This window comes from Ptychodera flava, chromosome 21 (assembly GCF_041260155.1).
Source record: "Ptychodera flava strain L36383 chromosome 21, AS_Pfla_20210202, whole genome shotgun sequence".
NCBI lineage: Eukaryota > Metazoa > Hemichordata > Enteropneusta > Ptychoderidae > Ptychodera > Ptychodera flava.
The window spans coordinates 22,913,691-22,941,022 of record NC_091948.1 but is presented as its reverse complement, the minus strand read 5'-3'; the positions used below and the strand labels follow the sequence as shown (position 1 = coordinate 22,941,022).

The window sequence follows — 27,332 nt, the reverse complement described above, 5'->3', positions numbered from 1 at the left end:
GATATCCTAAGGTGGAAATTGGTTAAAAACATCGTGGCTCTTGTCACTCTCGGGGATAAAAGACGGCTATCCGATATCAAAGACAATCTACAATGATAGTATCATTTATCTATGACGAAGTAGCACGGCCAAATGCAGCACTAATTAACTTAAATGATTCTGACGCCAGACAGGTTTGTCTTGTAATTCTGGTGGTACGTGGTTGGTGTTTACCAGTTAGTTCCTTCGTGTGCTTGTCGTAATGATATTAGCATTACTAATTGACCAACACACTATATAAAGTACCTCATTATCGTCGTTTTGATAATATGTGTCCCAATAACAATTAAATGTATTCAACTATATTTCATAACCAACATGGACGCGTACCTCGATTATGCTCCCCGCGGAAGTTTGAGACCTCAACGGTTTGAATAAATCTCAGTAATTTCCCCACCGGCTTTTCATTCCTATACAATACAGGAACCAATCGCTAATAGTTTGTGTACGCATTTAAGCTTCCATTTATGGTTTTTATGGTGCGAATGTTTTCTACCTTCTGTGAAAATGAAAATGAGCTCAGACACACATTTTGTCCGGCGATGGGAAAACTCGGTGACTTTCACTAACCGTTTAGCAAATCGGATCCTCACAATATGCGCACTGTAATAATTCATTAATTAATTTGGTACCAGTAACAACGTTAAATTTCCTTTTGACATTTGTATGTTGTTAGAGTTGAAACGTTCCGAACCTAGGGAGTATCACGTGGTTTGCCCGCTAGAGGGGAAAGTGAACGCCCATGAAAAGGTGACGCACTTTAAACGTCTTTGACATGGAGCTTAGTATTAAGAGAACGCCCGTTAAGGCATTCGTAAGACAGCCTTCTGTGGCTATTGCGATGGCAGATATCGACCGCAGTCGGAATGAATCTTTCGGGGTTCTCTTGAACAACTTACTGCAGAACTCGTCAGCTCACGGGCTGCCAAATATCAGTCGCGCATCGTCCATACCTCAACGATTGATGTGGTTTATCTTGTTCTGGGGTGCCGTTTCTGCTTTCGTCATCATCAGCGTAGACTTGGTAGAACGCTTGCTCGCCAACGGTGTTAAGGTCGACTATGATATGAAGTTCAGCCGAAATCTGCCTTTTCCTGCTGTCACGATCTGCAATTTGAATCCGTTGAGAAAGTCCGCTATTGAGAAAAGTGGCAACGACGACCTTCGAGAGGCATTCGACAAGAATTGGACCCCACCTCCTCGGCCAACGAGACAATATTACACACTCCATGCTCGTACCAATCCACCCAGAGAACCGTCGACAACGGTCAGAATTCGTCCCACAGCCTCAGACATTGGACCGATACGAGATGTGTCCGGAGATCAGGGCGGAGAAAGAACGAACATAAGCGGTTCCCGGCCCCTAGATTCTGCTCAATCAGTAGCAAACGAAGGCACACAAACCTTCGACATTTTAAACACGGTGAGTAGCAAGCGATAGCACACAAACCCTCGATATTTTAAACGCGGTGAGTAAGAATTCTGTCATGGTGGACGACCGTAGAGAATGGAAACGCGCACGCGGCAAACGAATCTAGTCGCGTTTGATCTAATACCTCCTCCCTTCTCTCAATTGAATGATGAACTTTAAATTTTTATGATTGTCAAGTTTAGAAATGATCTCGTATCACATCTTGTCATATTCAACAATACAAACGTGTTATTCAGAATCAGTTATAACTGACCCGCTGTTTTTTACACTGTTAGGCAAAGGTGCCATCTGTTGCTCTAATTATTGCCTGCTGTAAGTGTTAAGATTTTTTTAAATCATTAAAATTATCTGCTCACCGATACTGGCAATATTTCTAATGGTTCATTATTACAGATGTCAATTTGAAAACAAAAACGTCGCAAATCAATAAAAAAATTGTAATTGATGATTTTGTCAATGCTCATTATGCGTGTGGTGTGTTAATTGAGTACAGCGACAAAACAAATGATTGGCTTCCGACAACATTAAGCAGGTTTAATCTAAATAAAAAGATAATGAAACGAAATGTCTCGCTGGGTTATGAACACGTTATAGGATTCGGAGACAACGTCAAAAACAGTTGTACCTCGAAATGAGAAAATGATAGTGTACTCTGATTATGTAATAAGTAATCTTCAAATCGAAATACTTTATTTACTCCGTTAATCATTTATCAGTCTTTCAGTGTTAATGCGACTAACTCCTTTTGGACGCAAGGTGCATAAATTTACTGATGCAATTACATCATTGGTAACTATACTGCAATATTAACTGGACACCCTTTATTGCACTAGATCTAATGAGTTAAATTGTCTGATGCACGTGTTTGTCTGCCTAATTGTCGATAATTGATTTTGTTACATTTTTTCCAAACCAAATTTTCTTATCAAAGATTACATGAAAATCCCCTTATAAAAATCTGAGAACCTAAAGTTCTGTATGGTAGCAATACTTTACTCGAAGGATGTAGGGTCACATGTTTGGGGTAGAAAATCTCAATTTTGGTATTAATGATCAAAATTAATTTAGGTCAAAAACTTGGCACTACATTATGCTATTGGATATCTCATTTGAAACCGAAGCAAACGTAGAAAATAACTTTAATTTTGTTTAATTTACATTATCTATTGTCATTTTTCAATGACAGAGAGGTTGAAAGACTGGCATTCAAAAAAGTGATCAAAATCATGATAACCAAAATTGAAATGACTTACTGAAAATTTCAGACCCATATTGCCAAACAAAATTGTTGTTTTGTTATATTGAATTTAAGAGTGATAATGTAAAAATTTTACTTAAGTTTAATTCAGCCAGAGCAGAGTTACTATTTTAAATGTTGTAAATGGGACAGGTAAAGACGCCAAGAAAACGGGCGATTTGGATAAATGTGCATAAATTTGTACGTTTTAGTCATCAAACTTACGACTGTTTGTTATGCTGAAAGGTGAACCAAACCAATATTCTAATGTTTGGTCAACAAATTAATAAAAATTGAATGAATCTTCGCAAAAGAAGTGATTTTGAGCAAAATACTCCGTTTTGTACATTGCCAGCTTAAATGATTATTAGTGTTTTCTCATTGGAGCCTGAGATTTTTGCCGACTTGCACATTTTCAGCCCCAGGAATGCTACGATCTGGGGCCGCTACAGCTTCGTTCAGACATCTCACACGAAATAGCAACGAAGCAGGAGTTTCACTTTGTAAATTTTGAATCCATATAAAGGATTAATATTGACCCGTAGAGTTACATTGATTGGCTTGTACATTTTGAAAAAAATTCCTGTCAGTAGCTCTGGACAATCTAATAAATAAAATCTTTAATCAAATAATCTGATAATTCTTTTAATACTGAAAATCGGACTGAGTTAAGAGTAATTGTAATTTAATTTTGGAATTCAAGCAAACCAAGCTGGCGGATGTCTTCGAACAGACAAAGTGTTATTGAACTTACTTGATTTTTTGACAAAATGGATGAAGTGTTGTTTCCAGATTAGTCACAGATTTAATGGGTCGAGAACACTAACAGCACCTAAAACTTTAAAAATCAAACAATGGGATATGCATAAAGTGAGGCAAAATCTCGAAAAAATGTATATTCGAACTTACGTCGTCATTATTATTATTTGAAATCCGATAGCAGTAGTACATTCCAACTTTTCCCCACACAGAAACTGGGCAGTTTGGATTATTCATACCTATCTTAATCCTACTGTTCGTAATGTTTATGTTGTAAAGACATCTATCGCACACTTTAAACACCTTTCCCGGGTTCTTGAACCCGGTTGGTCAAAATTGGCTGTTCTGGCCTTTTTGATCACCCCTCTTAAAATGCTTGGATAGTTGACTTGGAAAACATTTTAAGCCAAACACCGGAGACATCATGAGACACGAACAATCGCAACAACACCAATTCAAAGAAAAGTCAAATTGGACTCCACGAACAGCAAAAAATACAAAAACCTGAAAGCTATCTGAAGCTGCTAAACTCGCACTTCTAGAGATACCCTTTCAAACAAGGAAACAAAACATGTCGCGTGCCCAAAGCATCGCGATAAACCAGCTTGCAAACAGTAGACAAATTCCGTAAAAAACCTTTGACAAGGGTCGGGTTTTGTCTTTGTCAACGCAAAAGATTACGTACACGAATGCGAAAGGCAATTACGCAACACTAAGTATTATACACAACTAGCAGTGACGACACAGAACAAATAGTAAACAAAGTACACGAACTATTAAACAAAATGTACGAGAACAAACACATCGATCATGATACTTGTAAGTATCTTGATCAAGAAAACATAAAATCCGTACCCCGCAGTGGTAATTATTGCCTAAAAATTCACAAACCTCGGCAAAATTCTAAAAGACACACTATTCAAAACAAAATTTACTGAAGTAAAGAAACATAGAACAAACAAACTGAACCACCAAACGGACTCACAACGAGACCCAAACATTAATATACTTGCCTCGCTACTCGAAGAGCAAGACCACTAAAATGCATTAAATAATTTTTCACAAACACAAACTAAGGAAAGAATCTACACTGCGACTGATGAGAAACCACACTCGGGTTCGAAACGCAAGCGTCAAAGGGCCACTCTATCAACTCTGTTACACAATAGGTCCGGCTGCGTCTCGCCATAAGCTTTCCCCACACAAACAAAACATTACCGTACACACTGATCCAAACTTCCCTACAAATATCCGAGGCGAAACAAACATTTTGTTAACACAAACAATCGGATAAGAATGTAGGAACACATTTTTGAAACGAATCAAACACAAACTCGACACAAAAACATTTTGGATAGTTAGGTGGGAGCGTCTTTCACACTTTTTACATTCATTGCTCTCGTGTGGGGGGTTGTCAACCTGATGTAATCGCAAATCCTCAGATTTCCATCTGATATAGGTATGTACGTAAACAAGAAAAGTAAACTCATGAATTTTAATAGACGGGGTGGCTGAGACCAATTTCAATAGAGATTGGTCTCAGCCACCCCGTCTAAGTCTGTGTGGGGAAAAGTTGTCATGATAAGGAAAGCAAACTTGCAGGCTACAAACTAGAAAAAACCTTGTCGCAATGATAAAGAATTTAATGAACATGATGATATAAATCACCCTTCCTCCCTTGAGCAAGCTCGATGAATCAGAATCTTTATCAGCTCACATGCAGAGCAAACAATAAATATCAGCCAATACCATTGCCTTGCATCATGTAGAAATACTACTAAAACATCCTAGTAATATCGTGGTTTTCCTGCACCTTTACTAAAGATTGAAAATGAGAAAGAATTTTTACAAAACTTATTCAAAAAGTAGAGTCTCCATGCCAGATTATAAGATGAAGTGGCAAGATCTCTCCGTTACGTACAACGTGCGGAAAAATACTCCGCAGTTTTTATCAGTGTTTTTAATGAATACACCATTGTTTACCTTCATTCCGTAGTCAGCGGGAAATATATTTCTTCATACAATCTAAAATTTATTTGTGAAGGAAGGTTTTAATACTTTGCTGTGTAGGAAATAGCAAGGCTTCAGTCTATATCAGGTACAGCGTACATGTTTCAGGGCTTACATATGCCGTAAAGATGTGGGAACCGCACAAAGGGTATGGTATATTCCTGTGCGATTTATGTCTACACGCCAGTCAGGAATGTTAATTTACCCTTTCTCTTGATATTACCTGTTTACTGTACCCCAGATATTTACAATTATAGAAAGGACAGCCCAACTGTTTTTGAAATGGAAAACTCATAACTACATGTACCAAGGATTCTATCTTCACTTTGCGTCATTGAAAGCGGATCAAAATATGCCCCCACGAAGTGCCCTTTTCCGGTCATAACCTCACGTTCGTCCTGAGCTTGAAGCTGCATGTGTATCTTTTGATCGATGGGACACCGTTCCCAGCAGCCTATTAGATATTATAAATCTTACTTCCTTGTCTGTTATTTCCCTTATACATTTTCTGTTCTGAATGTATGATTATAAGACATGGATAAGCGATACAAAAACGGGACAAAAGTATGTCTCTTTATACCATGCCAAATTCATTACCCTTACATAACCTCGTTATGGAGATCGAGTTGAAGCGTGACTGTCAAGAATCCAGTGTATTCCAATGTAAACTAAGAACGTGAAAGAAAGGAAATATTTTAAAGAATTTTTAAAAGTCGATTATTCCTTTCATGTGAACTTCCGTTCCGCAAATGTACTAATATAAATTGGTGTTTCAATAGAATTGTTCCTTTAACTCCTTGATATTGGATGTCTGATTAATGTTACTGATTTTACCTAAGGGTGGGCGGATTGAATAACATGATTGTTAAATTACACTTCCTGTTATGGAGGTATTTCGCTGGTTTAAGGAACAAAAGCTAGATTTGCACAGCACTAAGGTCGAATATCAATAAAAAAACTCGCATCTACAAGCTCGTGTTGATGTATACAACGACTACTTGATGATAGTAAAATGACACCGCCATCGACGCAAAGCCCCACAGCACGGCAAATTTAATATACTCTGACAAAAGAAGCTAACCTTAATGCGTTTCCTGATGGGTTTTACAAGCTGAGTCATCGTCAGTTTTTTAATTTAAAATCGATGCCACACAGCGACAGCTCACATATATCACTAGGCGTTTTGATTCATCGGGGAGCCTCCGGTCACACACGCGATTTTGTCAACATGTCACTAATGTCTCTTTGATCGTTTCGTTTGCTATCGTTTAGACTTAACTTGACAAGTTAGTCTGAAAGTAAAGAAAATATACGGCGATAAGAATATCGTAAACAACTTCACGAGATAAATCGAGCGATAAGTGACTCTTTGTCATCTGTAGATGTGAATGGGAAAGCGGCGTATTCTAAAGAATAATCACATTAATGCATCAACGTCAAAAGTCATATTCACGATGTTTTTCCAAATCGTGTTAAACATAATGGCCCGGGAAGCGTATGGTTTGTTAAATTAAAAATTGACGTGCGTTTATATTTCATAACATTCACCACTGCACTGACACAATACGGACTGATGCTTTCTAGGGATGTTAAAGTTTATACCTGTATTTCACAATAATAATGGGCAAATGACAGGTCATCAGAAGCGCATATGCCGAGATTTCATCAGTTTTTCAAGAACAGGGTGTAAGACTTGTTATAGCGTTAAATTATGAAATGCTTCGTATCACATTATATCATTTTAAATCATGACATAACACACAGCATAATAGCGACACCATAAACATTTCGATAAAATTTATAATGAAATGTCGTCCATCGTCCCACCATCCCATTCTCCTTTCCAAGTTGGTTGTCGAAGATAATATCTTTACCTACATGTCAGCAGTTAACAAGTCTAGTATGTTAAAAAGAGTTGATGAGGAAAGCCTACAAAGCAGTGTAGTGACTTAAAGAACTGGGTCTGAGTCTGTGCCAGAATAATGATAAACACTTTACCATCACGCGTCGACCTGGGTCAGTACCGTGTTGATATCAGTCGGCATACAATTAGAAGTTCCATTTGAATTAATGATCTGTACAATTGAAGATAGTCTTTTGAAATCGCACGAATATGAATTACGATGTAAAGAGTGATCGTGCTGAGTTGGTTGTTTTGAAAACTTCTCTTGCAACACTTTAAATACAGAACAGGCGCAGAGAAGTGTAAAGGATAAATTAAAATGACATCTGCACTGAGGGCGTACAATCGTGAATCGAAGTCTGCTCGGAGAAGCAGACGATTAACAAGATTTGGAGTAATACATACTTTTTTTCGGTGGTAGAATTCACCTCAACGATATTGCATTCTCTTCAAACCGTAAATTTCTCCGCTTGCCTACAGCATGTGCAAACACATCGCATATAGTGCACAGAAACCGTTTGACAGTGACTCCTATCTTGGTGAAAATCCTTTTCCGCAATGTTAATCATCATTGTAAAGTATTGTGGCACTTTTAAGTTTAAACATAGCACAATTTTCTTGTTTGTTGTCTCGATAAAAATTCTTCATGGCTCTTGAATTATACTTTCAAGATTCCTGATGAAAAGTGCTGGAATACTGTGTTCAGAGGTTTCGTCGTTTATCGAATATAATACGGTTTGTCAAAGTTTTGATTTAAATCAGGCAGAATGCACCTCTGGGATTGATATGCGGACTTTTCAAACTTTTATAATATTATTTTGGCCTACAACTTGTAGGGGCTTATTTTGAAGCTTTTGTAGTAAATAAAGTTTTCAACGGCTTAAGTTTGCGAAAATCTGAAATTTTATGTTTTCTCCAAAGAGATGACACAGGGGTGTCGGTCATTTTGAATTTCAAATATCAGTAAATGTTGAATAATTTTATTTCTCTAGTACCAAACCTTACACAGAAACCCCCCTATTTTTATTCTTGATTTCGAAAGAGAATGATTGAAAGTTTGCTTATGGTGAAAGTTTGAGCATAATTTTCAGTCTGACAAATAGGCTGAAACCGTTGTTTACATCTAAGTAACCATGTAAGCTTTGGTCACGGGTACCAGCTTCATTCACTTTTCCAATGTTTTTAATTTGATCGTTCAGGATGAGGAGAACAGCGAGGGTGAAAGTAGTTGGGAATCAGGAGAATATGACGACTGGGATATGGACGAAGCACGCGAGGAATTGTACACGCAGCCTTCTCAGTTCTGGAACATGACGACCATTTTCACCCAGATCTACTCCAGTCTCAATGCATCAGAAAAACAAGATATGGGGCATCAGCTGAAAGATTTCCTCATTAACTGTCAGTGGAACAATGTCAGATGTTCTACACAGTAAGTAAATAAAAATTACAATTTGTCAATAACAGAAAGTTCTAAATCACGAGAAATTTTATTTACATACTCGTTTTAAGAAAAGAATGGAGGCACTGTAATGACTTATTTCAAGATCCAAAGTCAGAATAGCTGAAAAGCTTCAACTTATATCTACTTGTATTTACGGAGAGTTTTATATGATTACTTACAGAAATTTCACGAAATTTAGCAGCTCTAGATACGGCAACTGCTTCACATTCAACCATGGTCAGAATGACTTCGAGATCGCCTACACGAACTACGCTGGACCGTTTTACGGTAACAAAATGTCCCTTAATTATATTTTAATTATGTCGGTTTACACTTTAGCAGTGTGATGAATACGATTTACATTTTAATGATTGACTCAACCATAGCAGTACTATAGAGACGGTCTAAAGGCCAGCATTTAACAAATGCATTGTTTTAATTCGACAAAACAGAAAGGAGTTTGTCTCTCAGCGTCGTGCGTACCCCGTGTCGGTATACCTTCTCAGTCTGTTGTTCGGCATTGGCTTGAATATATATAAAAAAAAAATGAAAAAAAAAAATATCTGTGGAGCTTAAAAGTGTTCTACACACTGCAAACACTGCAAAGAATATCAACAGTGAACGTGCCGTCGTTATTGTGCTGTCGTAGGAATTGCATCTGTATTTCCACAGCCTTTTGTTGTTGTTTGCTAGCAGTGGGCTAGATCTTTAGAGCAAAAATTCAAATATCTGACAAATAAATAAAGGTAAAAAGAAATTTAAAAAGCGAGTATCACCGCATCATTTTTATGTACAAGACATAGGATAGACAAACCTATAATATTTCGGCCTTAGTTTGCAGTTGAAATCCGCAAGGCAATTGTCTTCCATGAACTGACACCAGAATACGGCCATAGACACCATTACAAGTTGTGGAAAATAAATTGTGAAATTTTGATGAATGGTCTGCGAAGAAAAACAGATGATAAATTAGACATCAACACTGCGAGCCAAGAACTTTCCGTGGCGTCTCCGAAGATATAATACTGACATAAACTGCCTCCGAGACGCTCGTCCGCACATTCCTTACAAATGTTAACATACCTCCGAAAGATGTCATGAAATGAAATCACGACAAATAGAGAGTATCATCGTAAAGTTAAAGCAAAGTTTTTTTTGAAGCGTATCACAATATATATACATGGAAAAATGTTGCTGTCGCCAAATCTCTTCTGAAGTTTCTTGTTCACAGATATTCAAGCATCTACAGAGCCACTATATGCGCACTGTATACAAGGTCATGTATATTATAAGTTTCATTACTTGATTAGAAGTCGTAAGCTAGCTCTCTCCCTCTCTCTCTCTCTCTCTCTCTCTCTCTCTCTCTCTCTCTCTCTCTCTCTCTCTCTCTCTCTCTCAGGCCTGACACTACAGTTGAACATTGAACAGGACGATTATCTGGAAGAGTATTCGGAAACTGCTGGCGTTCGTGTGTTGATCCATGCACAGGACGTGGCCCCGATGCCCGAAGATGATGGTTTTGATGTCAATCCAGGTGTCCTGACATCGATTGGAATCCGAAGGGTATGATCTTCATGGGTTGTAATTTTCATCGATGACAAAAACGACCAAAAAAACAATTTTTCAGTTGTTAGAAGCATTTAAAGTATGCGTACTCGCTTCGAAGAGATATTAATTTCATCGAAATTACTACAAGGTCACCAGTCGATCATAGCTAATACACGTACTGTCCGAGAGTCCCGGCTTCTTTCCATATGTAAATGTACACTTACGAACTATACCGTACTAAATATACTACCTACAGTACTCGTGTTTCAAACCATTAACATAATAAGACTAGTATCACTTTTGTAATCTGTTATTCTGAATTTTTCACAAACATGCATCTTATTGTTTTTATTTTCAGACGGAAATCACACGTTTAGGAGATCCATACTCAAATTGCGTTTCCAAGACAGGTGACATTGGACAGTATTCAAATGTCTTCACTGATATGTTCAATGCCAATTATTCCCAGGAGGTACGTACAGTTTAGTATGACCTTGTCAATCAGCTCAGTCACAATCAATGATTGTGTTCAATGCTAACGTCATAAAACGAGATCGCAAGTTATTGGTTATTAAAGGTAAATCAGAGGTTCATTAGAATATTTTACGTCCAGTTATTTTCGTTTACGATTGATTCTACCGACAGTGTTTGTTGTCTTCTTAAAAATGTTACCTTAATCTTTAAATATGTCTCATCGGCTTCAAATAAATGAAATACAAGTGTGTACATAAAATAAATTGATAAATCAATAAATACATAAATTCTATGCAAGAGACCTGTCGGAGAAGTAGAATCAATTTCCGTATAGATTGTTTAATTATTGGATATGTTCCAAATAGTAATTGAATACGCTCATATATACATATACAAATAAATAAATAAAACAAATAATAAATAAATACAAATAAATAATAAAAAATAAATAAATAAGTTATGTGTGTAATGTCTTCCATAAGGAGTATATATTCTCTTAGCTCGTTCATCTTCTTCCCTAACTAGACATGTATGAAAGCTTGTTACCTGACACGCGTTGCTGAAAGATGCGATTGTTATGACGGCAGGTACCCCAAGCCGAATTCAACCGAGGACCTGGATTTTTGCAACACCCATAATAACACTCACTGTAAGTAAGATAGATTAATGTGAGGGCGTGATTCCGAACTACTCGAAATAGATTAATATAGTCACAATCTATGACTTTAGTGCGGCTGTCTTTGGTCTGATAATTCTTGAATGGATTGGAAAGTCTATGTTGTTTCAACGACGTGAAACCCGGTGAGAATCTAAAGTTAAAACACAAATCCATTCTCTATGAAACGTGACTGTTATTCCTAAGTATTTAAAACATCGAGAAAATAATAGCCTAACGTAGAAACTAAAGATACCTTTCCCCTGATATTTAAGCCACCAAAAGAAGCCAGAATTCAACGTGGCTTGGCAAAACTGGTTAATTTACCGAACGACACTCTTATTTTTTTTCAGACAGGTGCGTGAAAAATATCGAAGAAGAAGTTCGAACCAATTCGACATCATTTAGATGTGACAGCCCTCAACCATGCGAGTAAGTTATGATTTTGAAAATCGCATTGTTGTGTTCGAAATTCTCTGAACTTGTAAAACAGGCCGTTGATGTGTCGTATATAATTGTTATTGATTTTCGTTTCATTATGATCACCAGTGCCCGTAATATTACTAGAATCAAGACTGTCTATTCTTTTACCTATTGAGTTGTCGCTCGTTATGTACTCATTTTTGTGATGACAATTCAATGCTGCTGTTTTTAATCCACTGTGAAGTGAATGTTACAACGGCTCTTTCGTCACTATATTTTCAGGTATGGAATGTGCTCCGGGGATAAATATTCAGACTCTCAAACTCTTAAGTTGTTTTCTGACCTACCACTGTTAGGGGCTCAATTTAAAGCTCTTGGTGTATCAAAACAATTCAATGACTTATTTTCGAAAAATCGAAAAAAAACCTATTTTTTTCTCTATTTACATAAGGATGGCGGCTATTTTGAATTTCATATAGCAGTAAATCTCGGGTAATATGTTTCTCGAGTTCCAAAATTTGCACAGTGACACCCCCCTTTTTATTTTGATTTGGATAGAAAATGGTTGAGAGATTCCTTGAGGAACGTTTTAGCAGAAGTTTAAGTCTTTCACCTTTGAAGCGCATACTACATCTTAAACAACATGACTTCTCCATACTTTTTCAGGCAGGTTACCTACACGACGGAGTTTTCCACAGCCTACTGGCCTGCGAGGAATTCACAGGTAAGAAATGGTTATACATGTACGCATCAGCTAGCTATGTAAAATGCTTGGCACACGCAGGAACATGACTATTTTACATGCATCCGTCTGTGCGACAGACGCTTGGTATTAGTCCGTGGGCTAGAGGGGTCTACGTGCACCCCCCCCACAGGATAACAAACCTGTATTTTTCAGAACCCTTGGGATCCCTAGAATACGAAATGGAATTTTACAGAAAAAATATAGGGACGCAATAGCTGTTATGGTCATGTTTTGAAGGGTACCGCAAAATCACGATTTTTCAAGCCAAATGCATTTTCGTCAAATCTGTCTTCTTGTAAGTCAAGTGCTGAGCTCATTTTTAACATAACCTCACTTGTTTGGTATCATTAGAAAGGGAATTTATTCCTCTTTAAGATGACATATTGCATTATGCAATATCTGCTACAGTTTTTGTCAAATGTAACCAAAACTTACCCCTTACCCCAAAATTTAACATTACAAATTACAGAAAATCTCAATTCTACCAATTTTTTAGCTAGGCATAATGAAAAATGCAATGCTTTGTCTGAAATCTGTTTTATTTGGTACAGGGACATGTAAGATTATGAAATAGACTTTTAACAGAAAAAATATTGGGAATCTACATCTGTAACAGTCATATTTTGAAGGGTACCGCAAAATAATAGTGTTGCAGATTTGCATGCATTTTTGTTAAATTTGTCTTCTTATAAGTTATCTGCTGAGCTTGTTGTTGAATATAACCTGGTTTGTTAGGTATCATTAGAAAGATAATTTACTAATCTTTAGAATGACATATTGTAACATGCAATATCTTCTATAGTTTTCATGATATATAACCAAAACTTACCCCATACCCCAAAGTTTACATTGAAAATTTCAGTCATAGCTAAAACCAAATTCTACCATTTTTTTAGCTTGACACAAAAATTCTGGCCATTTTTGCTATTAAATCTGTTTTATTTGGTACAGGGACATGTCAGAATTATGAAATAGACTTTTAACAGAAAAAATATTAGGAATGTACAGCTGTAACAGTCATATTTTGAAGGGTACCGCAAAATCACAGTGTAGCAGATTTGCATGCATTTTTGTTAAAATTGTCTTCTTATAAGTTATCTGCTGAGCTTGTTGTTGAATATAACCTGGTTTGTTAGGTATCATTAGAAAGATAATTTACTAATCTTTAGAATGACATATTGTAACATGCAATATCTTCTATAGTTTTCATGATATATAACCAAAACTTACCCCTTCCCCAAAGTTTACATTGAAAATTTCTGTCATAGCTGAAACCAAATTCTACAATTTTGTTAGCTTGACACAAAAAATCTGGCCGTTTTTGCTATCAAATCTATTTTATTTGGTACAGGGACATGTCAGAATTATGAAATAGACTTTTAACAGAAAAAATATTGGGAATCTACATCTGTAACAGTCATATTTTGAAGGGTACCGCATAATCATAGTGTAGCAGATTTGTATGCATTTTTGTTAAATTTTTCTTCTTATAAGTTATCTGCTGAGCTTGTTGGTGAATATAACCTGGCTTGTTAGGTATCATTAGAAAGATAATTCACTAATCTTTAGAATGACATATCGTAACATGCAATATTTTCTATAGTTTTTATGAAATATGACCAAAACTTACCCCGTACCCCAAAATTTACATTGAAAATTACAGTCATAGCTAAAATCAAATTCTACCATTTTCTTTACCTAGACATATAAATTCCGGCATTTATTTGTATGAAATCTATTTCATTCGGTAATGGGTCATGTCAAAAATATAAAATAGACTTTTAACAGAAAAAAGATTGGAATTCTCTAGTTGTAACAGTCAGATTTTGAAGGGTACAGCAAAATCTCAGTATTCCTGACTTGCGTGCCTTTTTGTTGAATCTATCGTCTTTTAAGTCATCTGCTGAGCTTCTTATAGAATATAATTTAAGTTGTTAGGTATCATTAGTAAGATTATTTACTAGCCTTTAAAAGGGCATATTGTAACATGCAATATCTTGTACAGATTTTTATGAAATATGACCAAAACTTACCCCATACCCCAAAATTTATATCGAAAACTACTGTCATAGCTAATGTCAAATTCAAGCAATTTTTAACGCAGACATAAAAAATAAAAAATTAGGCAATTTTTTTGTATGAAATGTGCTTTGTTGTGTACTTGGCCATATCAGAAATATGAAATGAACTTTTAACAGTGTTACGTGCAGAGAAAACGAACAAAAGGGTGAACTCAGCAGTTAACGTTTAAACAAAATTTATTACGAAAAAAAAACTAATTGCTAAGTCAGGGATAGAGTACAAGCTTAAAAGTGTACAGACTACTTATCTCAGCTGGGACGGCAAAGCTCCAGTCTCAGAGTTGTAACAGTCAGTTGAATGAATGAACAGTCCTTGCAGGCTTGCAGCTGCACAAAGTCCACAGTATAAATCCAGCGTTGACAGTGAAGGTCTTGAAAAGTCTTGAGAATGACTACTGCTGGAGTTTATAGTAACACACAAGAGACACGATCCCAAAAGTCTGACTGGAAGCTGAGCGCGTCCCTCTTTATAAAGGCATATAAGAACAATCTAGAACTTTTATTGACATGCTAATTACAGTTCTAAAATTATCTCCCTTACACAACTAATCAACTTTCCAGAACATTCCAAACATGACTATTGAATTCAAGGTTGTGAGGTCATCAAGGGCAGTGACCTTGGGAATGTTCTAGACTAATTGAACTCAGGTCATGATGAGTGTGGGGTAAATGACCTACATAACACACCCCCTCTTCAAAAAAAAAGAAAATTTTCAAAGAAAATCTTTCTTTTGCAAATGTAATCTTGAAAAAGATTTAAGTACTCAAAATTTGTTTTACTCTAAAGTAAAATTTCTTGAAAGTGAACAACAATAAACTCTAAATACGAGAGAGACAGTCTGCAATAAATTGTCTCTGCCTTTGATATGTCTAATGTCAAGATTAAACTCCTGTAACATTAAACTCCATCTTAGCAATCTCTGATTTTTGCCTTTAAATTTCTGCAGAAAACAAGAGGGTTGTGATCAATATAAACCACTATGGCTGATTTGAAGAAGTAACATAAACTTCAAAATGCTGTAAAGCTAATATCAAAGATAAACACTCTTTTTCAATTGTAGAGTAGTTTCTCTGGGATTTGTTAAATTTGCGTGAAAAATAGCAAACAGGATGTCCCATGACTATCTTCTTGCAATTTGTTGTTGGAAAACTTGAAATGGCACTGAATTTGGCATAAAGTATGCATGGCAAAGTCCGGTTATTTTTACTGAGTTCGATAAAGTCATTGTTCGGCAAATACTTGGCTTCCTCCTGGAGATATTCCGCTTTCGCAGGATTCAGTCCGTCTGGATGTTGTTCCACTGGATTACTGTCGCAGACATCTTCGTTGTGGTAGATGATGTTTGTCCTCGTTGGAACATCTTGGAACAAATGTTCATGGATTGGTTCTTTCAGCTGTTGTTGGTGTTCTGGCTGGAGGTGTGCCAACTTTGTAGACTCCAGCTTCTCCAGGATTTCTGAGTTCTGAAGCTTGACCGAGCCCAGCTTTGAGTTTAGAGTATTTTCACTCAAGTCAGTTTCAGTATCACTATCTTCATAATGGTTTGAACTGACTGCACTGACAGGCTGAGTTATAGTAGGATTATCCCTATCAAAATATGGCTTAAGCATATTTATGTGACATAGCTGTTTTTGTTTTCGCCTGTCAGGTGTTATTATGATGTAATTTAAATCACTCAATTTCTTATCAATTAGATATGGCCCAAAGTAACGAGCATGGAGTGGTTTGCCAGGAACCGGAAGTAGAACAAGAACTTTTTGACCTGGTTCAAACTTCCGTTTTGAGGTGTTTTTATCGTATTTGGTTTTCATTGACTGCTGAGATGACTCAAGATTTTCTCTGGCTAATTCACATGCTTTAGAGAGTTTTGTACGAAAATCTGACACATATTGCAAAATATTCAGACAATCATCATCGTCTGATAGGAATTTCTCTTTAACGAGCTTAAGTGGCCACGGACTGTATGTCCAAATACAAGCTCAAATGGGCTAAAACGAAGAGACTCTTGAATTGACTCTCTAACAGCAAAGAGCAGAAAATGAATTCCTTCATCCCACTGCTTCTCTGTGTCAAAACAGTAGGTCCTAATCATGTTTTTTCAAAGTTTGATGAAATCGCTCAAGAGCACCCTGACTTTCTGGATGATAGGCGGAGGACCTATACTGTTTAATGCCTAGCTGATCCATTACTTGTTGAAAAATACCAGACATAAAGTTGGAGCCTTGATCGGACTGGACACATTTAGGGAGGCCAAATAAAGTGAAAAATTTGACTAAAGCTCTCACTATAGTCTTTGTCTTTATATTTCTCAGTGGTATGGCTTCTGGGAACCGAGTTGATGTACACATAATTGTCAACATGTACTCATTTCCTGATCTTGTTTTTGGTAGGGGCCCAACACAGTCTATTAGTATCCTACTAAATGGTTCTTGAAATGCAGGAATTGGCTGTAAAGGGGCCTTTGGAATGGTCTGATTTGGCTTTCCTACCATTTGACATGTGTGACAGGTTTTACAGAAATGTGCTACATCCTGCCTGAGATTAGGCCAATAAAAGTGACTGAGAATTTTATGATAAGTTTTCCTGACTCCCAAATGACCAGCCCAGGGGTTTCATGGGCTAGGCGCAATATTTCAGCACGATAGGGCTTTGGAACAACAATTTGATGTTTTATAGCCCAATCGTCATCAACCAAAACGTCTGGAGGTCTCCATTTACGCATGAGAATACCAGATTTTGTATAATAGGAAACAGAGCTATCTGAAGTTTTACCTTCATCATCACCCTGTCAAACAAAGACAAAATATCTGGGTCTTTGTGTTGTTCTGCAATGAGATTTGATCTAGAAAATGTCTGACTTTGGTCAGCAGAAGTTTTACTGGAAGTTTCAAATCCACGAGGGATAACGGAAGGATCCGTGTCAAACACCTGACTGAGAAAGGTGTCATTTAAGTCAACATCTGTGACATTATTTTTGAGAGTATTTTGATTCTCGGAAGTTTTCTTTGACATGGCTCGAGTAATAGCACATGAAGAAATAAATCGGGTATCTCTTGTTCAATTGGCTCTGGATCCTGATCTAAACTAGGATTATCAGTCACAAGTGGATTAGTAATGACCTTGTCCCCAGCAAGGTCGTTTCCAAGAAGAAGGTGAATCCCTTCAAAAGGCAAAAAAGGCCTAATACCTAAAGCCACAGGTCCAGAAACAAGTCCGAGACAAATAGACATTATGGAGAGGAACAGGAATGTAGTCATTACAATCTACCCCCTTAATAAGAACTTTAGAACCTGAAAATGACTTTTCAGAAACGGCAGGGTATCTGCCAACAAAAGAGACTGGGAAGCCCCGGTATCTCTTAAAATTTTGACAGGGGTAGCGGAAGAAAAATCACTAGAAAGTGATATAAAACCATCATGAATAAATGGTTCGAAAATACCCATAATGCTATCTTGAGAAGAATTGACCTTGACCTCATTAATTGGGGATGAGAGGGGTTTAACCTCAGAAAATGTGTTGCACACATTATTAGACTCTAATTGAGTTGATGAAGAAATAAAGCCGGTGGCTTAGATCCACTTTGACCACTCTGACCTTCACGTTTTCTTTTCAATTTGAAACACTCTGACATTAAATGGCCGTCTTTCTTACAATAATTACAAGAAAGTGTACCAAACTGTTTGTCAGAAGGAGATTGAGACTTGGGATCTGATGATGTGGGAGTGTTACTTGAACTCTGTGAACTGTTGTCATTTGATTTCTACTGTCCTTTGAAAAATTCTTGGATGAAAAGGAGGAGTTAAATTTACCTGCATTGTTTCTGTATGAAAAGGACTGGGATGGTTTGCTGAGAAATGAAGATTTGTGGGTCAATGAATAATCATCGGCCAAACGTGCAGCAACCTCCAATGTATCTGCCTTTTGTTCATTGATAAACGTCTTGACGTCACTCCGGATGCACCTTTTAAATTCCTCAATCAAAACAAGCTGTCGTAATTTGTCATAATTCTGACTGACCTTTTCAGAAGAGCACCAACGATCAAACAGTTGTTCTTTTGTTCGAGCAAATTCAACATAAGTTTGATCCTTCACCTTCTCACAATCCCTAATTTCTGACGGTAAGCTTCAGGCACCAACTCATAGCCCTTGAGAATTAATTCCTTCACAGAATCATAATTTGAAGCCTGCTCTACTGACAACTGAATGTAAATTTCTCTGGCTTTACCCACCAAGCACTCTGCAAAAGCATAGACCAGGACTCCTTAGGCCAATCCAGACTCTGAGCAATTTTCTCAAAATGAAGGAAATATTTATCAACATCCTTTTCTTGGAAAGGGGGAACTAACCTGAAATGCTTAGTGATGTCAAAACTGTCTGAAGGGAAGAATTTTCCTGACTTTCTAAGCTCTAAACGTCTCATTTCTAACTGCAGTCGGTGTTCTGCTAATTCTCTTTCCTTTTCTTTTTCCTCTCTTTCTTTCTCCCTTTGTCTTTCTTCCATTTGTAATTCTTTTTCTTTCATTTCCAATTCCCTCTCTTTCTGTCTTTCTTCCATTTCTAATCTTTCTGCCTATCTTTCTCTCTCTGTCTTTCTTCCATTTGTAATTGCATTTGTATTTTTTCTTTTTCTAATGCCTGTCTCTCTTTTTCCATTTGTAATTCTAGTTTCTTGATCTCCAAATTTGTCTGCATTTCTAATTCTAATTTTCTTAGTTCAAAGGTAGACTCGGGCTCATAATCTTTCGAGGTGGATTCCTCAAATTGGCCTAAATTAACTAAATGTTTTGCAATGTGGTACTGTATTTCCCGCTTGCGCATAGATCTTTTGACATCTACTTTAAGGAAATTTGCCAGTGCTATGAGGTTGTCTTTTCTGAGGGAATTAAATGTGTCCTGATCAAGGTCATCCATAAATTCGTCTGGCTTGAATTCCGCCATGATTGAATTTCGCTGAGTTCACAGTATACAGTAGTTTTGAAAAGGCAGGCAAAATGTTGTCAAACGGCTCAAAATATTCGGATCCCGGACAAGCCCCCAATTTGTTACGTGCAGAGAAAACGAACAAAAGGGTGAACTCAGCAGTTAACGTTTAAACAAAATTTATTACGAAAATAAAACTAATTGCTAAGTCAGGGATAGAGTACAAGCTTTAAAAGTGTACAGACTACTTATCTCAGCTGGGACGGCAAAGCTCCAGTCTCAGAGTTGTAACAGTCAGTTGAATGAATGAACAGTCCTTGCAGGCTTGCAGCTGCACAAAGTCCACAGTATAAATCCAGCGTTGACAGTGAAGGTCTTGAAAAGTCTTGAGAATGACTACTGCTGGAGTTATAGTAACACACAAGAGACACGATCCCAAAAGTCTGACTGGAAGCTGAGCGCGTCCCTTTTATAAAGGCATATAAGAACAATCTAGAACTTTTATTGACATGCTAATTACAGTTCTAAAATTATCTCCCTTACACAACTAATCAACTTTCCAGAACATTCCAAACATGACTAATTGAATTCAAGGTTGTGAGGTCATCAAGGGCAGTGACCTTGGGAATGTTCTAGACTAATTGAACTCAGGTCATGATGAGTGTGGGGTAAATGACCTACATAACAACAGAAAAAATATTGGGATTCTATAGCTGTAACAGCTGTATTTTGAAGGGTACAGCAAAATCTCAGTATTCCTGATTCGCATGCGTTTTTGTTAAATCTGTCACCTATAAAGTCGTCTAATGAGCTTGTTGTTGATTATAACCGGGTTTGTTTAGTATCATTCAAAAGTTAATTAAATAGTCTTTACAATGACATATTGTAACAGGTAATATCTTGTATAGTTTTCATGGAATATGACCAAAGCGTACCCCATACCCCAAGGTTTATATTGAAAGTACTGTCATAGATAACGTGATCAAATTCCGTGAATTTTTAGCTAGACATGATAAAAATAGCTCTGTTTCGGTATTAAATCTGTTGTATATGGTACTGGGTCATGTCAGAAATGTGAAATAGACTTTTAACAGAAAAAATATTTGGACTGTATAGTTGTAATAGCCATATTGTGAAGGGAAATGCAAAATCGCAGTACCGCAAATTGGCACCTTTTTTGTTAAATTCTTCTTCTTGTAAGTCATCTGCTGAACTTATTTTGTGACACAACCTGGCTTGTGAGGTATCATTAGTAGAAAATTTATTCTTCTTTAAGATGACATATTGTAATATACAATGTCATACATAGTTTTCGTGGAATATGGTCAAACTTTACCCCATACCCAAAAAGTTTAAATCGCAAATTACAGTGTATCTTAAATTCTACCATTTTTTGCTGCACATAATACAAAAGGCAATTCTTGTTAAAATCTGATTTATTTGTTACAAAAGTATGTCACAAGTATAAAATTAACTTTTAACTTGAAGATGATACAATTTAGTAGCCATTTGGATCATTTTTGGAGGGGGAACCCATATATTGCAAATGTATGTGTTTCGGCAAATTTGCCCTGATACCTGGGTACCCTTCCAAATATGATCCAAAAGGCTACAAAATCATATTATGTTCTTGTTAAAATTAATTTCATATTTGTAACATACTTTTTAACAAAAACACATATTTCATAGATTGCATACAAGCATTGCCTTTGGTATATAAAGTTAATAAATTGTAAAAAATGGTAGAGTTTCAGATTTGCAGTAATTTGCTGTGTAAACCTTGGGTATGGGGTAAGCTTTGGTCCTATTTCATGAAACCTAAACAAGACATTGCATATTACAATATGTCATTTTAAAGACTAGTAAATTACCTTTCTATTGATACCTAACAAGCCAGGTTATGTTAAAAATACAGCTCAGCAGATGACTTTTAAGAAGACAGATTTTACAAAAAAGCAAGCGAGTTGGCAATACTGTGATTTTGCGAGACCCTTCAAAATATGACTGTTACAGCTGTAGAGTCCCAATATTTTTTCTGTTAAAAGTCTATTTCATAATTCTGACATGTCTCTGTACCAAATAAAATAGATTTAATAGCAAAATCGGCCAGATTTTATATGTCTAGGTAAAAAAATGGTAGAATTTAGTTTTAGCTATCACTGAAATTTTCAATGTAAACTTTGGGGTATGGGGTAAGTTTTGGTTATATATCATGAAAACTATAGAAGATATTGCATGTTACAATATGTCATTCTAAAGATTAGTAAATTATCTTACTAATGATACCTAACAAGCCAGGTTATATTCAACAACAAGCTCAGCAGATAACTTATAAGAAGACAAATTTAACAAAAATGCATACAAATCTGCTACACTATGATTTTGCGGTACCCTTCAAAATATGACTGTTACAGCTGTAGATTCCCAATATTTTTTCTGTTAAAAGTCTATTTCATAATTCTTACATGTCCCTGTACCAAATAAAACAGATTTAATAGCAAAAACGGCAAAGTTTTTTGTGTCAAGCTAAAAAAATGGTAGAATTTGGTTTTAGCTATGACTGAAATTTTCAATGTAAACTTTGGGGTACGGGGTAAGTTTTGGTTATATATCATGAAAACTATAGAAAATATTGCATGTTACAATATGTCATTCTAAAGATTAGTAAATTATCTTTCTAATGATACCTAACAAACCAGGTTATATTCAACAACAAGCTCAGCAGATAACTTATAAGAAGACAAATTTAACAAAAATGCATGCAAATCTGCAACACTATTATTTTGCGGTACCCTTCAAAATATGACTGTTACAGATGTAGATTCCTAATATTTTTTCTGTTAAAAGTCTATTTCATAATTCTTACATGTCCCTGTACCAAATAAAACAGATTTAATAGCAAAAACGGCCAGATTTTTTGTGTCAAGCTAAAAAAATGGTAGAATTTGGTTTTGGCTGTGACTGAAATTTTCAATGTAAACTTTGGGGTATGGGGTAAGTTTGGGTTACATATCATGAAAACTATAGAAGATATTGCATGTTACAATATGTCATTCTTAAGATTAGTAAATTATCTTTCTAATGATACCTAACAAGCCAGGTTATATTCAACAACAAGCTCAGCAGATAACTTATAAGAAGACAATTTTAACAAAAATGCATACAAATCTGCTACACTATGATTTTGTGGTACCCTTCAAAATATGACTGTTACAGATGTAGATTCCCAATATTTTTTCTGTTAAAAGTCTATTTCATAATTCTGACATGTCCCTGTACCAAATAAAACAGATTTAATAGCAAAAACGGCCAGAATTTTTGTGTCAAGCTAAAAAAATGGTAGAATTTGGTTTTAGCTATGACTGAAATTTTCAATGTAAACTTTGGGGTATGGGGTAAGTTTGGGTTATATATCATGAAAACTATAGAAGATATTGCATGTTACAATATGTCATTCTTAAGATTAGTAAATTATCTTTCTAATGATACCTAACAAGCCAGGTTATATTCAACAACAAGCTCAGCAGATAACTTATAGGAAGACAGTTTTAACAAAAATGCATGCAAATCTGCAACACTGTTATTTTGCGGTACCCTTCAAAATATGACTGTTACAGCTGTAGATTCCCAATATTTTTTCTGTTAAAAGTCTATTTCATATTTCTGACATGTCCCTGTATCAAATAAAACAGATTTCAGACAAAGCATTGCATTTTTCATTATGCCTAGCTAAAAAATTGGTAGAATTTGAGATTTTCTGTAATTTGTAATGTTAAATTTTGGGGTAAGGGGTAAGTTTTGGTTACATTTGACAAAAACTGTAGCAGATATTGCATAATGCAATATGTCATCTTAAAGAGGAATAAATTCCCTTTCTAATGATACCAAACAAGTGAGGTTATGTTAAAAAATGAGCTCAGCACATGACTTACAAGAAGACAGATTTGACGAAAATGTATTTGGCTTGGAAAATCGTGATTTTGCGGTACCCTTCAAAACATGACCATAACAGCTATTGCGTCCCTATATTTTTTCTGTTAAAATTCCATTTCGTATTCTAGGGATCCCAAGGGTTCTGAAAAATACAGGTTTGTTATCCTGTGGGGGGGGGGTGCACGTAGACCCCCTCTAGCCCACGGACTATATGAGATTTCGCACTGGCATGAGATTCAGAAACTGTCGCTTAGGAATGTGTTTTGGTTTCTAGCACTGTATTTGTTTATTACACCTTTAAGGTAGTTCGAAATGAAATACTTAATCTTTTGCTACTGTCTAAAAAAGTCAAGAAAAAAAGGGGGAGTGACCGCCCAAAATTTGGTACTTAGCCATAGCAATAAATTACTAAAAGTTTAAGGATAAAAGTTTTCAAAGTTCGAAATGCCCACCATAACTGTGTTATCTTTGCGAAGGAAAAAACATCCTTATATTCACAAAACTAAGCTCGTGAAGTTTACTCACTTCTGGAGCTATAAAAAATACTGCACAAGTGGCGGACCAAAACAGAATTGTAAAAGTCCGAAGATGTGTTTCCAAGGCGCATTTTACCTAAAACAGTATTGTAAAGGGCACACAATATATCCTCGTACAACACTCAACTGGGTGCATGTGGATCAGCTCACAAATTGTTCTCGCCGGTAAAATCAGAGTGTACACGGAAATGAGAGAGGAAGACAGACAGATTCTCCTGTAAATTGTAAGACTCAATCTATAGTTAGGATATTTCCCCTTTATCTTTATTCAAGCGATATCTGAAAATAGTTCATTTGGGGGGAGAGAGAGAGAGAGAGAGAGAGAGAGAGAGAGAGAGAGAGAGAGAGAGAGAGAGAGAGAGAGAGAGAGAGAGAGAGAGAGAGAGAGAGAGAGAGAGAGCACGTGTGTTTTCTAGAAAATAACCTTCACACATTATATCTTTCAAGTCGTATTATACTACAGTGGTATGCGTGATAATTTGACTATGCATCTCCATCACTTCAAACAAAGCACTGTCCTACATCATTCAGTGCTGCCATAATATCTATTTTTAATATGTTCTCATTTTCAGAGGTATGTTAATGACTGGTTGACACAGAGAAACCGTGAGCTTCATCGAATGGTGATGAAACAGGAGGACTTGAACGAAGATCTCGTCAGGTAAGCCATCGTTTACACAAAGCAAAATTTACTTCAGAAATATTTTTTGAGTCGGTATCCTTGTCATAGCAGGCGTCAGCCTGAACCGTTTAGAATTCGACATAGTATTTTCGAACATGACACTGACGGCATATCACAAACCAGTTGTTCAATATCAAGTGACAAAGGGAAGACGCTTTATGCTGCAATCTCATGCATTTCGAGTCCTTCTGCCCATTCAAAATATAGCTAGTTATACTCTGACTTTAAGATAACTCGTGTTACATAATTTTACACTTTTTTATTGAATTGTATTCTATTGGCATCAGGTACACGTTCCGGGAAGCATTTCCCCTTCTATCGATACTTTCTTATGGCATTGCGTATCCCTTAAATGCTAAATCACAGTTCTTTCAGATGTTAACGCTATAGACATGTCACCTTCTGTTTCCTTTTCCCAAGGTTGAACATACTCAAACTTCGTGTTTACTATCGAGATTTGAACTATGAGACCATCACACAATCTCCATCTTATACGGTGAGGCAATTTTGTTCAATCCTATGAAATTCCTTACTGTTTTCATTGTCCTAGCCATTTCAAACAATGTTCAGCATGTTTCATGTTTGCTCCTAATCTGTGATAGAGCATACAGCGATCGAGTCGTTTTATATAACTTATGTAGGCGAGGGAACAAGAGGGCACAATGATCAATTTTAGTCCGCAAGAGGGCGCTACACGGGGCTAGCCAAAGTAGTAGAATGTTTATTGCTCGCCACAGATCATGTGAAATGGGATACAAGCTTTGAAAGACGGAATGAAAGTAAATGTGCGTGTTGTACTTGCAAGCCTAGTTTCATCTTGACTACTCTGGTGAGCTCAACCTTAAGATAATAGTTGGTATTTCAATGTGATAGAAAGATAACCGGCGATTAATTTTTATTTTGAAATTATTTCTGAGTCTAAATACAATTCTCATTTTCAGTAGCATTTTAAAGTAGGCGATGAAAATTCTATAGTTGCTTACATTTAACCGTAAGGGAGAATGCACCTCAAGGGCGCTTTGGCACTCAAATTTTTAAAGGGCCCTAATTGTCCTGAGGTAAGGCTTAGCGAAAATTGACGTGGCGCGTGTATTATCTGTAGGTATCAATCAGTGAATGCTTTACGTTGTATTCTTTTCATGCAACACAGAAAGAAGATTTACTGAGCGACATAGGCGGCCAACTCGGTTTGTGGATTGGACTTTCAATGCTGACTGTGGTGGAGCTGTTCGAATTCTGCTATCAGGTTGTTCGGGTATTTTGCGCTCGCGCATGCTCACGAAGGAGAAAGTAAAGCAGTGCAACTGTTGGCAATGACAGGCTACACAATGCAAGAAACGAGGCACATGAATATTTCACATTCATAAAGAATCATCAGCATAAAATTTCAATACCAAAACAATGCTCATTAATATAATTTGCATAAATGAATACTAATATACCTCGCATCTTGCACAAATAGTGACCGGAAGCACGATTTTGTCGGGATCACGATTTTGTCGGGATATCTCTTTCATGGTGTTAAACAGTGTCATAACTTGTTTGGGAGTTGTACAAAGGATTATATTTGTCCTTTTTTAAAGTTCATAAAATAACAACACACGATGAGTGCTATGTCTGCGAAAGTGAGTGATATGATTTCAATTGAAGTTAGAATGCGCCTCGGGGACACATATTCGGACTGTCAAAATTTTAAAATCCTTTTCTGATCAACAACTTGAGAGGGTTCATTTCAAAGCTTTCTAATAAGAAAATTTTAACCGCCTTAATTTTCGAAAATCGCAAGTTCAATTTACCCCATAGAGTTAAACAGGGATGGGGGTCATGTTGAATTTCAATTATCAGTAAATGTTCGATGTTTTTTCAAGTACTAAATATTGCATGGCGACTTCTGATTTTGTTCTACATTTAGTATGAGAATAGTTGAAAGTTTCATTCTTGAAAGTTAACGGAAAAGTTAGTCTCACTTTGAGAGGCGCACACTCCTGCCAATTACGTATTGGCTTATATGCACCTCAAGTATGTGCACAGGAAACATCTTTGTGAATATTCTTCAAGTACGCTTAGGAGCAATTTCAACATGTACTAAGTTGCATACGATTGGAACTAATTTGGGATAATTTGATAGTGAACTTATGTAGGTTTGATCTGCAAATGTAAGCTCATCTGCTTTCCTCCTTAAGTAATATACATGTTTTATGACTAATTTGTAATATTGCAACAATCATTTACAGGCACCAAGCACTTTTGAGAAATTTGAAAAATATAGAGATCCAATTCTCCAAATTAGTTCCAATCGTGTTTTTGGTAGAAATCACAAATCTCTTTGCAAAAGAAATTCGACGCAGACTATACTATAATCAATACAAATTTCCTATGGAACGAGGCATAAAAGTTTCACATTCAGGATCGGTTGTAAAATGTGCAGTGGTGGCCTTTCATGATTGACCATATCAACCTACTGAAGACAAATGTATTGTTTTGTTAATTAACCCATGCTCCCATAATTC

The 27,332-nt window shown here is 36.4% G+C and overlaps 1 protein-coding gene across 2 annotated transcripts; it reads left to right on the top strand.

Annotated features, from left to right (window-relative positions):
• Positions 1-750: 750 nt before the first annotated feature.
• LOC139121747 (amiloride-sensitive sodium channel subunit gamma-like) lies at positions 751-27,332 on the top strand. Of its 2 annotated transcripts, XM_070686872.1 has the most exons (11): positions 751-1,462; positions 8,580-8,812; positions 9,006-9,112; positions 10,224-10,387; positions 10,731-10,844; positions 11,372-11,495; positions 11,855-11,933; positions 12,591-12,648; positions 24,713-24,801; positions 25,243-25,318; positions 25,973-27,332. In XM_070686872.1, exons 1-11 carry the CDS (start codon positions 815-817, stop codon positions 26,114-26,116), a joined length of 1,836 nt encoding a protein of 611 aa, XP_070542973.1. In that variant the 5' UTR covers positions 751-814; the 3' UTR covers positions 26,117-27,332. The 2 variants fall into 2 exon arrangements, with proteins under 2 accessions (XP_070542973.1, XP_070542974.1); XM_070686873.1 differs by lacking the exon at positions 25,243-25,318 and having other exon boundaries at positions 773-1,462; positions 25,973-26,131.

Excerpts from the sequence above, each read along its gene's own strand:
- LOC139121747 (XM_070686872.1), top strand. The coding sequence starts at position 815 with ATGGAGCTTAGTATTAAGAGAACGCCCGTTAAGGCATTCGTAAGACAG. Across the intron at positions 12,649-24,712 it reads GGCCTGCGAGGAATTCACAG|AGGTATGTTAATGACTGGTT; the intron begins GTAAGAAATGGT and ends TCTCATTTTCAG. Across the intron at positions 25,319-25,972 it reads CACAATCTCCATCTTATACG|AAAGAAGATTTACTGAGCGA; the intron begins GTGAGGCAATTT and ends CATGCAACACAG.